General features: G+C 33.1%; 2 protein-coding genes across 2 annotated transcripts in view; both read right to left on the bottom strand.

The window, feature by feature from the left end:
• Nucleotides 1-823: 823 nt before the first annotated feature.
• LOC148620185 (uncharacterized) lies at nucleotides 824-13523 on the bottom strand. The gene is made up of 8 exons (XM_088580863.1): nucleotides 13279-13523; nucleotides 12338-12610; nucleotides 8038-8136; nucleotides 6406-6438; nucleotides 5804-6112; nucleotides 4521-4589; nucleotides 3415-3487; nucleotides 824-2793 (listed from the first exon to the last, which is right to left on the bottom strand). Exons 1-8 carry the CDS (start codon nucleotides 13445-13447, stop codon nucleotides 2256-2258), a joined length of 1563 nt encoding a protein of 520 aa, XP_088436989.1. The 5' UTR covers nucleotides 13448-13523; the 3' UTR covers nucleotides 824-2255.
• LOC148620184 (uncharacterized) overlaps nucleotides 13387-13726 on the bottom strand; it is a 37019-nt gene continuing 36679 nt past the window's right edge. Inside the window, exon 14 of the mRNA XM_088580855.1 lies at nucleotides 13387-13527. The gene's annotated coding sequence lies outside the window, so the exon portion shown is untranslated. The remainder of the gene's footprint in view (nucleotides 13528-13726) is intronic.

The following is a 13726-nucleotide window of genomic DNA, read 5'->3' as shown; positions in this document are numbered from 1 at the left end:
TGCTATACCAATATTTTTTGTTGTTCCAAAACAACGCTAAACTCATTATAATGTCAGAGAGAACAGGGATTTTATTTCGGCATTAAAAGTGAATGACTCTGACAGTATGTTCAAATTTCCCTCACAAATCAACTAAATTATGAACAGACAAATGAGTTATTTCCCTTTACTTCAGAGACTTTAATTACAGACAAATGAGTTATTTCCCTTTACCTCAGAGACTTTAATTAAGCGTTTATAACTTATTTCGTTCTTACAATTGCAACACCGTCACTTCAAGTTGTAAAGAAAATATGAATATGCCATCTTTAATAAATGAATATTTATTTGCCATCTTAAAGTAAGAAAGCTTATCAAGACTTTTTGTTCTATTTTATTGAACATTTTAACACACTCTACACTTTGACGTTCTCCTAAATACTTAGAGTGAGGAAACGCTCTCGGACCCACGTGGGGTCTGGGAGTAGGACAAAGGATTAATAGAGCAGCGCAGACGCTAGTAGGACATACTATAACTGAATTCTTCGGTCAGGCATCCTCCAGCCTCCGCTACCACCATCTACTAACAGAAACCCAATAAGGGGCTGTCGTGCGAGATTTGTATGGATAGTCAAGACTATAAAAACACAGAAGAAGGGACATTTTACATCGATATGAACAAAATTAACGCCATAATTTAAAGCTTTCCATATCATTTATCAAAGGTGTTAGAGACAATTAAACCATACCTATGACAACAATTATTCTTCTCATATCCTTTCTGTTAAAAAGACACAAAATAAAATACAAACTGCAAACGGCATTGTTTCAATCACCAAGACCATTTCGATTTTAAGCACTTTAATCATAATAGAAAATTGTTTATATAAAACTATCCACAATTGTATAAATGATTATTTGGAATATGAAATGCACGTAGTAAGTACATTACATGCATTTGACAAAGTACAAATTGATCAATCTGAAATCTATATCACAGATTTTGTCAAAATATAAAGACATGGTCGAAAAATTCTTAAGTTCAACAACCGCTATCCTGACCACACGCGTAGAGATAAACTAACCGTATGGTCAAGAGCATAAACAAGTATATGAAAAATAAGAAAATAAAAATAATACACATAAGAATGAACAAAATGTTAAGTCACATTTACTGTAGAAAACAAAACAAATAAAAAAAAAAGCAATAAAGTGACAGTCTTTGTAAGAATTAGGCAGTGGGTGAAACATGGGGTGGAAAAACCCACCATTTTGAAAGTGTAATTTAACTATTTGCACCATCATAATAAGAAAAGGAAAACAAATCCATGTCATGTTGGTAAATTGAGTTACAATTTCATTGAAAAGCACTGGAAATGAACATTTCAAGGACAAATAACTGTCAAAAACCTCATTTATTTAACATTCTATTGAAAAAAAAATTGAGCAAATCCAAACACTGAGATCAAATAATCTTCCTTTTCAAATAGAAAATGCATCCTTGGATGAAATCATATTGTCAGAAAGGTGGATTATTGACATGCAAGTTTCTGATTTTTCCCGTTTTGCATGATTCTTACAGATACTGGCAATTCAATCAAAAACAAACATGCATATTTGATTTAAGATTTTCCCTTGATTACTCCTTGTGTTCATAATATGGGTAATATGAACATGATTCGTAGTTTGGTATTCGAGATCCTTTGTAATAGTACATAACAGAAGAACATCAAAAATGACATAATTAGTTAAAATATTGAATATTTGATATTTAAAGGTTTTGGCCATATATCTTTTATATTTATTTTTGCCCACATTGCAAAATCCAATTTTACTAAGGAGAAGACACTTAAATCAGTACCTAATTGTCATCATCCTTTTCAACTTCCCGATTTTACGAAAACACAAAAATTGAACCGATCACATAATCTGATTAACACCACAAGACAACATTTTTTGCGGCAATTTTATTGTTAAATATGTTTTTTTTTCTTAAATTCAGGCCAATTTATTGTCTCAACCTGATAATCAGTTACCTACAGCAGCATCAGGATCCAAAATAATTTTCGCGGTACAATGGGTTCCTTACCCTCCTGACGCAACCAGAAGCGTGACGAAGTGAATAATCTGTTTAGTCAAGAAAAATAACGAAATAAGTACAAATCAATTCCATGACAGAAGATACAAGATGTTCAAAATCTTTGAGATGATTGTTTAGAAACTTAATTGCCATGAAAATATTTCTAGCCCTCATACAAGAAATTGCTAACACCCATTTAATTATACATATCGTCTCGTACACCTATTGTTCCAATTTGTCCAGCAGTGTCGTACACTGTATCGACAGCTCGTGCATATTTATTGTCAATATTAGCGGTTTGCCTGCCATTGTTATCGGAAGCGTCATATACCGTATCGACCACTCGACCGTACGAGTCTCCCTCTTTGTCATACCTTAATTGTCGATTTGACGTATCGTACATTTCATCAACACTATGACCGTAAGTATTAGCCTCGTTTTCGACATGTCTTCGGTCATGCGCTATGTCGTAAACACCATCTTGTGATGCTGCATATGTAGATTGGTTATACTCACTAGTTTTCGAGGCGATGGAATAAAGTTGTGATCTAGATGATTGTTCGTTGTTTTGGTTTGTTTCAAAACCAGGACAGTTTGTATATTGCACATTGTATTTGTCAGGAGTGCCATTGCGGGAAACGCTAGGTAATCCAATACCTTGTTGGCCTGTATAGTCTTCACTTTGATTACCTATGTGTGATCTTGCTCGTGTTTCTTTTGATTTGGTAAAAACTCTGAAAATACGAAGAATTTGTTAAAGCGGCGTTTCTTGGTATCAAGTCGACATAATTTCTAATTATCTTAATTCGTATTTATTTTTGTTAAATAAATGTAATTTTACGACCATTTACAGATATTTTATATCAAAGTAGGGGAAAAACTGTCTGTATTTACATTGTTATGCAATGTGTTAACGAAAACGACGTTTTTTTTGGTAAAAAATATTAAAAATGAGGAAGAGAAGTATATTTTTGTACAGTTTGAAGACAATTCAGAAAAGCGAAAACACCGACGCGCCCACAAAAAGGAGAATATAAAATATGTTAAATCAATAAACAGCAACACGTTTGGGAGCCAATAAACTAACATAAGGACAAACCGCTAGGAACAGGGCGTTTAAAAAAAAACGAATACTATATATTGTTGAGGTCACCTGCTTGCAACAAAAAGGGGAAACTTCTACAAGAAAAAGAAATATCCTTGTACCATTGACATGGTGTCACACCCGGTATCAATTAAAAGTCTCACAATAGCAAACGTAATAAATATCGACGAAAATTAAGAAAGGGCTTAAATGGTCATTTAACAAATGTATTATTCAATTCAGTTGTGGTGATAAATATCAGATAAGATACCTTCTCCTTATATACAGAAAGGCTATCAGCGCAACTATAACTACAACCGCTACAGAAACACCAACACCAATACCTAAAATGAACAAAAGATCAAAGTATGGGACGCAGAACGGGAACGGGTAATATGTCAGTGGACAAAAGTTACTTTTGTCATGACAAAATTCATTTTTTGTATCACAGACTTTACTTTTATAACCTAATTTGAATATTGGGTAACAAAAGTCAATTTTGTATGCAAATTAGTTTAGTTTGGTTCTGTGAACTAATTTGCATACGAAACTGAGAAATGTTATGAAGAAGTTCAATTTTGCCACAAATTTCAACTTTTTGTTCACAAAATTGAATTCTGTCATAACATAACCACTTTTGCATACAATTTAACACTAAATGCATGCTTGTGTCACAAAATTCAATTTTGTATGCAAATTAGTTTACAAAATCATTTGGATACGCAAATGAAAGCTCTCATCACGATTTTATAAGAAGGCTTCTCATTGGATATAGCAACCGCGGGTCTCACAGGCACAGGCTTCCGATTACTTCGAGCAAGAACATATCATAAATGTGATGAGCTATTCTGCAAAAGTAAGTAATACCTAATAAAGTATTACTTACTTTTGCAGAATAGCACATTAACAATATGCTATTCCCTTCCTCGAAGTAATCAGAAACCTGCGAGACCCGCGGTTACTATATCCAATGAGAGGCCTTCTTACAAAATCGTAATGGGAGAGAATTCATTTGCATATCAAAAGGATTCTGTAAACTAATTTGACTTTTGTGACATAAAATTGAGTCCCATCCGCCGCCTGTACAAAGTACTGTAATCGATAATGTAACAATCCCGTTTTTGTCTTTCTTCAGAATCGATATAGATACCAAAATTTTATTTTCAAAGTATGTATGTATCCAAGTGGATGCTTATGCAGAAATGGACCGTACCACCGAATTAGACTTGTATAACTTGTTGATTATCCTGCCCACAGTTCAGATAAAAGAACAGTAAATTCTATATAAATGGCTACATTTTATCATCATTTTTAATGATTTTTATTTCTCAATGAGAATTTACAGGATATGAAACATGGTAATAGGAAAATACTGACCAACAACAGAAGATCCGCCTTTCTCGGATTTTATTTGAGAGGATGAAGATTCTGTTTGGCAGCCATATTCTACAACATACAGTAACACGTTGCTATAATAAGTTCAGCAATATTGAATGTGTTTTAATGAGGTTTATCAAAATCTGTTAGATAAACCAGTTTGATAAAATTGATCTATATTTTTCCGCAATTTTTAAACAGATCTAATCCAAATTCCGATCCGCTTTTTATTTGTTCCGTAAATGTTCATGTATATCTAAAATTAATAAATCCACTAAAATATTTGAAGTTCGTTTTTGTCATTTACTTGGATTTGAACCTGGTTTATTGTTTTATTGTTTATTTGTAGGTTTGATGAGTCAACACAAAAATATTACAATAAAGCCAGGATTCATTGATATATATATCTGAAAAAATTCCAAACGATGTTAGAGCTGTCAAATTTGCGATGCAAATGTTTGGTCGTTCCCTCCGTGGGACTCGAACTCGTACCGCTGTGACATCCAAGGCAACACCGCCTGCACAAAGTCCAGCGCTCTAGACCACTCGGCCAGCTAGGCTATATAAAAATATAGCTTTCGCTGGCCGGGTCAATCCTCCTCGTAGGATTAATCTAGGGCTGTAACTCAGTACACGATGTATGGTAGTACGGGACAGTTCATTTAGATGTTATTATGTAGGATAGAGGATCAAATTAATGATGCATGTCACATCAAATCAATATTATACAAACGTCTCAGAATGTGACGACTCCATTCGCTACACTGCTCCATCGGATCATATTGATACAGGGAAGATATGTAAACATATAGAAAGGTCTGACAAATTCCAAACGATGTTAGAACTGTCAAATTTGCGATGCAAATTTTTGGTCGTTCCCTCCGCGGTACTCGAACTCGTACCGCTGTGACATCTATGGCAACACATGCACAAAGTCCACCGCCCTAGACCACTCGGCCAGCTAGGCTATATAAAAATATAGCTTTCGCTGGTCAGGTCATTCCTCCTCGTAGTATTAATCTAGGGCTGTAAATTAGTACACGATGCATGGGACATACTACTATATATATATATATATATATATAAGGGTCTGAAAAGTTCTGACAGTTATAACATCATTGGGAATTATTTAGACCCTTCTATAAGTTTATAGTTTATATTATCTCCCCTGTATCAATTTGATTCGATGGAGCAGTATAGCGAATAGAGTCGTCTTATTCTGAGACGTTTGTATGTATATATATGTATATATGTAGTTTGACGGATTGAATTTAGGTCACTACCTCCACAGCACTCAACACCAGCTACCATCAAAGAACTGCAGTTTACATTAATTCCATCACATTCAATCAAAGATGATTCGCTACCCGTGCAATTTAACACACTTGGTAATATTGCATAGTTCAAATTGGGATCGTTATCAACTTCTCTTGCCTTCGCAGTTTTATTACCAAACAAATACCCGCACACAACATTTGCGCCATTGTCATTCCACCCATCAGCACACAGAGCTACTGGTTGACTGTTATTTGATTGAAATGTCAAAAGGACACGACCAGAAACATCAATTGTAATATTCACCTTTGGTGGAGCTAAACAGAGAAAACTTTTTTTGCATTATAATGAACAATATTTTGTACAATGGTGCAAAATTGTTTCAGAAGTACCAATAACATGTTTTTTTTTTGTGATCTTTAATGTCATTCGTAGTGAAAGATTTGAACTGCTTACATTGTAGAATGCTTATTTGGGCTCAATTGAACATAATTATAATACTAAATGTTAATGAATGTATCAACACATTTTTATCAACATAACAAATATTTCCAATAAAAACTTTGACAGACTTATGTTTTCATAATAATAATAATAAAATTCAACTTACCATCAGGAAAATCGGGTATAGGTAGAGTTGGTTCTGCAAAAAAAGTGTACTGACAAAATCATCAATTATGGAAGAGATGTCATATTGTTATATCTGATGCTTCTAGAAAAAATATGCCTGTAAATTTCCAACTAACAATTGAAAATCTTTGGAATTCCAGTTGGTCAAGTTCATGCAATATCAAGGCTATTAGGAACATTTCAACCTCGACACAACAAAAATGTTTTCATTTACCACTTTTTTTCGCTGGCATCCAAGTTTGATTTTTTTCATATACAATTCCGCAAATGACAAAAATTAAAAGTTACATCTCTAAGGGTTTAAAATCGTTTTTGCTTTGAAATGAAATTTGAAAATGATTTTTCTAGTAGGCTTATCGGATGGATATATTAAAAATTTCGATATGCTGTACATGTGTTTCAAGGAGTGACCTCTCATGAACAGCATTAGCATTGAATATATAGGAAGATCTTAATCCAAAACAATATTGATGGCAAAAAGTACTCAAAACCAAAACTTTCGAAATAGAAAGCCAACTAAATCACCGAGAGGTTCTACCATGTGCAATGTAAGGAATGAAGTATTGCAGTATCTTTTTTTTTATTTGTAATACTGCAAGTTTGGACAAATATGATAAATAAAATCTGATGTAATTCGGAATCAGACAAGACTGACTAATGGATTTGTGAATACCTTCAGGGACAAATGGTTTTCCAACAGTGGCATCGACCCAGTGGTTATAAATTACAGAAATACCAATCGTTAATGATAAAGGCTGATATCTTTACCAATATTATGTACCAAGTCTATGCTCTCTGGTGCTTAGAATTAATTTTCATTTAATTTCTTTTATTGCTTTAAGTTGTTGCTTGTGTCCATTCTCTTTATCATAGACAGTTAAAAACGATAGTCCAAAACGTTCAAACATTTAAAAAATCTATTTTCATTTCCAACACTGAAGGACGTATTGAAAGAGTTTTACAAGGAAAACATTTATGAATACATTATGCCATACGAATGATTTTCGGCGTTTCAATATTCGAATTGTAAAAAAGAAAACAAAAGCAAAAACAAAACAAAAACAAAACAAAATAAAACAAAACAAGAACCAAATAAACCCAAAATACACGTTATATATATTACCCATGCCCAAAAGTTATCCTTATATGTATGTATGATATTCTCCAATGGTGAAAATTTAATTACATGGAAATAAAATCCCCCATTTTTAAAGCAAAACAAAATCTCAAAAGAAATTTTGCCGCGAAAAAAATCAAACAAAAAAATACACACTTATATGGTGGATTTATCTGCACACATGTTTGCATAGTGAAGGCAATGTATCTGTAGATGACACATCGTTACGAGTTGCAGTCCCGTCGAGGGGTAAACAAAATATTTGCTTTGCACACTTTTAACATTGTCAAGAAATTTTCAATGTCCATTATCTATATACTTCAAAACCCGCGTAAAACAGTTTCTGATGTTTTTAATCTTGGCAATTAAATCAATAATTCATATTTCACTCACAATCAGAGGGCCAAATATTTTACTCATATTTCCATCAAAATATCTGAATGAAACAAACAAAAAGGTTACTAATACATTTGGTTTCATCACATTTTTACCAACCTTCATTGCCATGCCCAATAGATGTTGAGAGCAGGTTTGATGTTGTTGTGGAATAATCTTCATCAATTGAAGGGAAGGTAGGCGGTGATATGGAGTTGTCTAAAAAAAGATTTTTTTTTTCAAATAATTTAAGGAGGTAGACCTAGGGTAAGGGACATAACTCTTACAAATCAATGGAAAGTTTGCATTTACCTTTTTAAATCAATCTCATGTAAGTATCAAAGTAATATGGACTGATTTCATGCTGATTCAAATGAAAGCTTGAAAGGTTTTGGTAAAATTGAATATGATACAAACATAACACTGATTCCAAGAGTGATGTCCCTTACCTTAGGTCTACCTCCTCAAGTACAAATCGACGTATAATATAGTGGAATGGTAATGTTTCTATGGTATTTTAAAGGGAAACAAATTGTCTACCATACTCGATCTTTTATGATATCGACGTTTATTTTTTATAGCCGCCTTTACACATTGGGGTGTTAATTTTTTTTATGTATGTACGAATGTCCGATGAATTACAATTTATTAGAATCTGACCAGTTATTGACATAATGTACGTATCTATAAACAGTACATGAAAATGTTTGGACTCATTCAACTATGGTAGTTGGACCCTCTTGGAAGTTATATAAAGGAGCGTCTCTACAAACCATTTTAGAAGTTGCAAATTGTTCCATTTTTTTGGAAATTCTATCTAAAAGACTTGTCAGTTGATGTTTTCCAAAGTATATAAATAAGTTTATTATTTCGGCGAGCTGCCTACCAGTTTTTTTTATGGTGGAAGTATTTTATTCAGGTGTTTCGTGATGAAGAGATTATATGACACAATTTACGTACAGTTATGGAAGCTTTACTACCTGATAGAGGGATAGATTGCTTTGGAATAAACGATATTGTATTAATGACAATTGAGATAAAATTTAGAAATTTACAAGATACAAATTTATTAGATATTAGTACTTACTTGTAATGTTTCCCACCACCACCCCAATGCTTTCAATGATATTGATTGGGTATTTTGTGACCCACCGATAAACTGAAGGTTTTACTAGTATAATTTGGGCTCGTTGGTATTCATCCAAATTTCGACTCCAACATAAAGCACAGGAGAAAATAAAGAAAAGTTTGTGATGGGTAGATGATAAAAGAGATTTTGTCAAGAAAAAAATTGTACGAGCAGTAAGGAACCGAAAAAAAAAATCGAATCTTGAAACAAGCTAGCATTCCATATATGTCCATTTTATGGGACACTTTAAGGGAAAAAATGGCCGCCGAAAATTGATTTAAGAAAAAAGTATCCCCGTTTTATTGACTCAATTAACAGGCAGAAACACTGCATGACATGGTGGTTTTTATTTCAAAATTTAAAAGCTATTGGAATATTATCAGCATCATTGCGTTAGATATATTGTGGGATTTTATTGTGGGAACTGAAGTAGGGACGCCCATACAGAAATAACAAGTTAAAGACTGGCTCAAGGAGAATCATCAATACATTATACATAGACGTTACGCACGCTATTGCGACGGTGTTGAAAAACCACACCTATCTTAAAAAATAAATGACTATAGTAAACAATCAATTCTGTGAATATGTGAAAGCTGTATACTGTTTAAATCAGGACATATAATCAATCTTGAATATTTGTCACAAATGGTCACCCTAATTCTTTATAATCAATTAAACTTATAAAAAAATCCGTAAAAACGTTAAATTCCGCCAGTCAGGTGTAACAAACTGTAGTTCTAAAGAAACTAAAGTAGTGAATTGCGCTCCTGCAGAGGGTAAAAAATTCGCCAAATTTTGCACGGAAGAATAACTTTATATGTTTTTTCAGATAATTATCGAAAATGCGTTTAGGTAAAAAAATATTCGATGCAAAAATAAAAGTGTTTGTAAATGGTCAGATTTCTGAAAGTGTTCAGTAATGAAATTCTATTATTAAAGTAAGAACTTATTTATGCAATAGTTTTTTTTCCGATTTATATTTCCTATAAATGTACATATTTTCAACAATTCTATCTGGGCATTTGATAAAATTTTCAGTACAAACAAAAAAGTTATGGCTTTTTGAAAAATTCTCAAGAAATGTCTGAAGTAAAAATTTTCCGGACTCGTTGAGAAAATTCCATGCTTCAACGTGATTCAACAATAATACAAAAAAGAATTGAATAAATTCTTAGTTTAGACACAAGGACTTTGATCGGAGTGGACTGACTGAAACACAACATAGAGTTGACAGAACTTTAAAAATTACAGAAAAGCAAAATGCTAATATATAGGAATTAGAAAGTAGAAAAGGGAATCATAAACATTTTTCATTTCGGAACGCGCAAATGGGCAAAATAAATGAACATCATCACTGAGCGGCTATCTGATGGGTGCTGATGAAAGCCCGATTTTCTTATGAATAGAAAGCTCTTTCAATCGCAATACTTAGTTGTGAAAGGTCCATATTCTGCTGTTGGTACAAATAACATAAAATCATACATGTATATCAAAATGCATATTTTAGCTTAACTTAGGTAAACGTTGCCATGTTATCTCCCTAGACAGACAGAGTGTGTTATATATATGTTGCGGTTGCATTACACGCTGTGGTGCACATGCATGTGCAAATTTAACTTACCGGTAGAACTAATAATCAATTTAATTATTCTTTTCGATTTTCTAAGAAAAGTTTAAAATTTTCAATTGCTACCAATCATATAACTATTTTAGGTAATTTAAAAACACATTTTCACTTTTTGTTTTCCGGACGCCTATCTGTACTAAGAATACTCAAGTTGTGTTATTTATTATCTGTCAGTAAAATTATTAAAGGTTTCTGTTATAAAGATTATTATACCTCAGTATATAAACATCAATACAAAATTTTCTACAGTAAAATTGCTATTTTTCTCCTTTTTCAGTGTTTGACTATTGAGCAGTCCATAGTTTTCAGACTTATGACCGGCAATGTCTACCGCTTTCGCGGATTTTTAGTCCCGTCACCGGATTGGACAAAAGTTTTATATTTATTCGGAAAGCTCGGACTTTACTCTCTCTTAATGAAAACTCCGAAATTATCATGTCTGCTCGTTTTGACTGCTAAATCACAAATGACAAGGTTTGCCTGCTTAACTGACCAGGATTTGTACACAATTATTGACCAAAAGGACTCTAAAAGGATTTCCATCCGGCAAAACAATTAACAATTCGACAGTTAATTTTTATGTTCAAAAGTAACTGGTTATAACTTTAAAAGCACATAATTGTTACATTTGATTGTTATTCAGTGATATTGTTAACTCTTTATTGTTTTTATTTTACTCAATACTGCATACTGGCGCCCTCTTCAATAAGTCTTGCACTTTAACACAGATGAAATTGAATGTTTGCGAGACAATATTCAAATGTGTTGCTGTTCTTTATCTTACAGACACCATGTAAGGTCAATGAGACTACATGCAGATTAAAATATTGCCAAAAGATGCATGGTTTTCTGGGTTTTGAACATTTTGAGGTGATGAGGGGAAAATTCAAATTGAAAATATTGTAAAAAACGTTTTTCTGGGTTTTTGAGATGATCATTCAACTAGGAACAATGGTGGGATATGGAGTAAATGTATTACAAGTCTAATGTTTTCGGTATAATAAAATACTTATAGACTGGGTATTCGGGAAATAGCAAGTTTATTGTTCCCCACGACTCTGACTATTGCCCTTGGCTACGCCTCGGGCTATAGTCAAAGTGTTGGGGAACAATAAATTTCTATTTGAGGCTATTTCCCTCATACCCAGTCAATAAGTATATACTGTTCAAAATTTGGTATGCAGCGTCAGCATGTCGAAATGTACCGACTGTAAAACTTATGACGCGATCAACATTAACTTCCCATTAACCGGACGTCAGACTACATGTATATCTATGTTAGTTGTGTAAATTTTCAGTCTCTTCAATTTTTATTGATTTTTATTTTGATTTTTTATTTTGGTAATTGATCGTTAGCTAACTGAGAAAAAAATACATTTCATTAGATAAGTTCTGATTTTATCTCTTTCGGAGGTTTTTGTTTCATTGGGTAATTCCAAATCAGTGCCTTCCTGTATACCAATAACTTGAATTTGTAGAGCAGCAGGGGAAATCTGTGTCATAAGGACGTTTCTTTATTTGAATTTGTAGAGCAGCAAGGGAAGCAGGGGAAATCTGTCATAAGAACGTTTCTTTTTTGGGTTTATCATATTTTGTAATGGTCACGATTATTATATAGAGATTAAATATTCATACCTATTTGTCAGATGTAAGAATCTTACCTGTGCAATAGAAAGATAACAATGCATACTGTATTCGGTAAAGACACGGATGTTTTTTATCTGATGCTGCAGTACATTTCCTTCTATCGTTACACAGTTCTCGTAAGTCTCTGAGAATTAATCGTTCTTCACAGTCTGTACATACACCCGTTTGAAAATTAATGTCTTCTATTTTGATTTTAAATCCTCTATTACAATGTAGTTCAGATAATGAAGCAGTGCATATCCATTTACTATCGTCGTAATCGAATGTACCGAACATCCACCAAGGGCCTGTAAAGGTAATCAAGAACTGAAATATTTGTCTACAGAAGCATATGGCTGTAACATCATTTGGGGAAGGGGTTGTTCGTAACTCGCTTAACGTGTTTCTCATATAACAGAAAAATATTTCTATTACATGCTATTTAGCAAAAACATTTCTAGTAGTGAAAGAATTTGTCGCCTGGAAAAATATCTGTTGGTTCGATAGAATTAACGATATTAACACAATTACCTATAACTGATAAAAGCTACGTATATACATTTATATGCAATAAATTGTCTATAGGATTGTCCATATAACAAATGGCAATATACAGGTAAAAACCGAAAGTTGAAAAAAACATGGTCCTGCCTTGGTATCAGTATTTTCCAATGGAAATAGTGGGCTTAACAAGGTTTTAGAGCGCGAAAAAACCCCGCTTCCATTGCAACTAACTGTTTCAGGTGTATTGCAATACAACAATGCTACAGTTGAACTTACATCAAGTATTTCAATGCTTGTTTTTGTGACTTTATTGCTATGCTTTTTCAACACATGATTCCTCACCCAAAGTTTAGAAAGTTACGTCATTGATAATGGTTTTTCAGTGGACAGATGCATTTGAGTGGCCGTACATAGAAAATAAATGCAAAGAAAGAGAAAGATACAAAATAAAGAAAACCATTTTTTAACTGACCTAAACAACTAAAAAATATATGTATTTTTCTCGGAAGGTAATGTATACAATTATCAGCAACGAATGCTACATCGCAAGACGCATCCATACTGCATTCTTTCTGGATGTGCCCAGTCAAAGAGTCGGCACATTCCGAATTCCATGAATCACAAATGCCTTGATGGTTCATTTTGAGTTCGTGCACAGTGATGTAAGTATCTGTTGAACAGTTCAAGTGTTTATATTCTCCGTTGTTGCATAAAATGACATCTGAAAGATACACAAAACGCTCAAGAACATTTAACATTATTTACTCATTAATTTTACAGCTATTATGTTGATGCTTATATTCTAGAAAAAAAATAATTGCAATAAGTCTAACAAGAAATTGTCCGACAATTTTGACTCAAGAGGACTTTTGTAGGCCTTATCTTAAGGGATCAATTCATCAATTGAAAATTGAAAGGAC

This window comes from Perna viridis, chromosome 4 (assembly GCF_037379345.1).
Source record: "Perna viridis isolate PV_CMFRI_1.1 ecotype Kerala chromosome 4, ASM3737934v1, whole genome shotgun sequence".
In the NCBI taxonomy this organism is placed as follows: domain Eukaryota; kingdom Metazoa; phylum Mollusca; class Bivalvia; order Mytilida; family Mytilidae; genus Perna; species Perna viridis.
The sequence above is the reverse complement of the archived record's forward strand: the minus strand, read 5'-3'. Positions and strand labels throughout refer to the sequence as shown.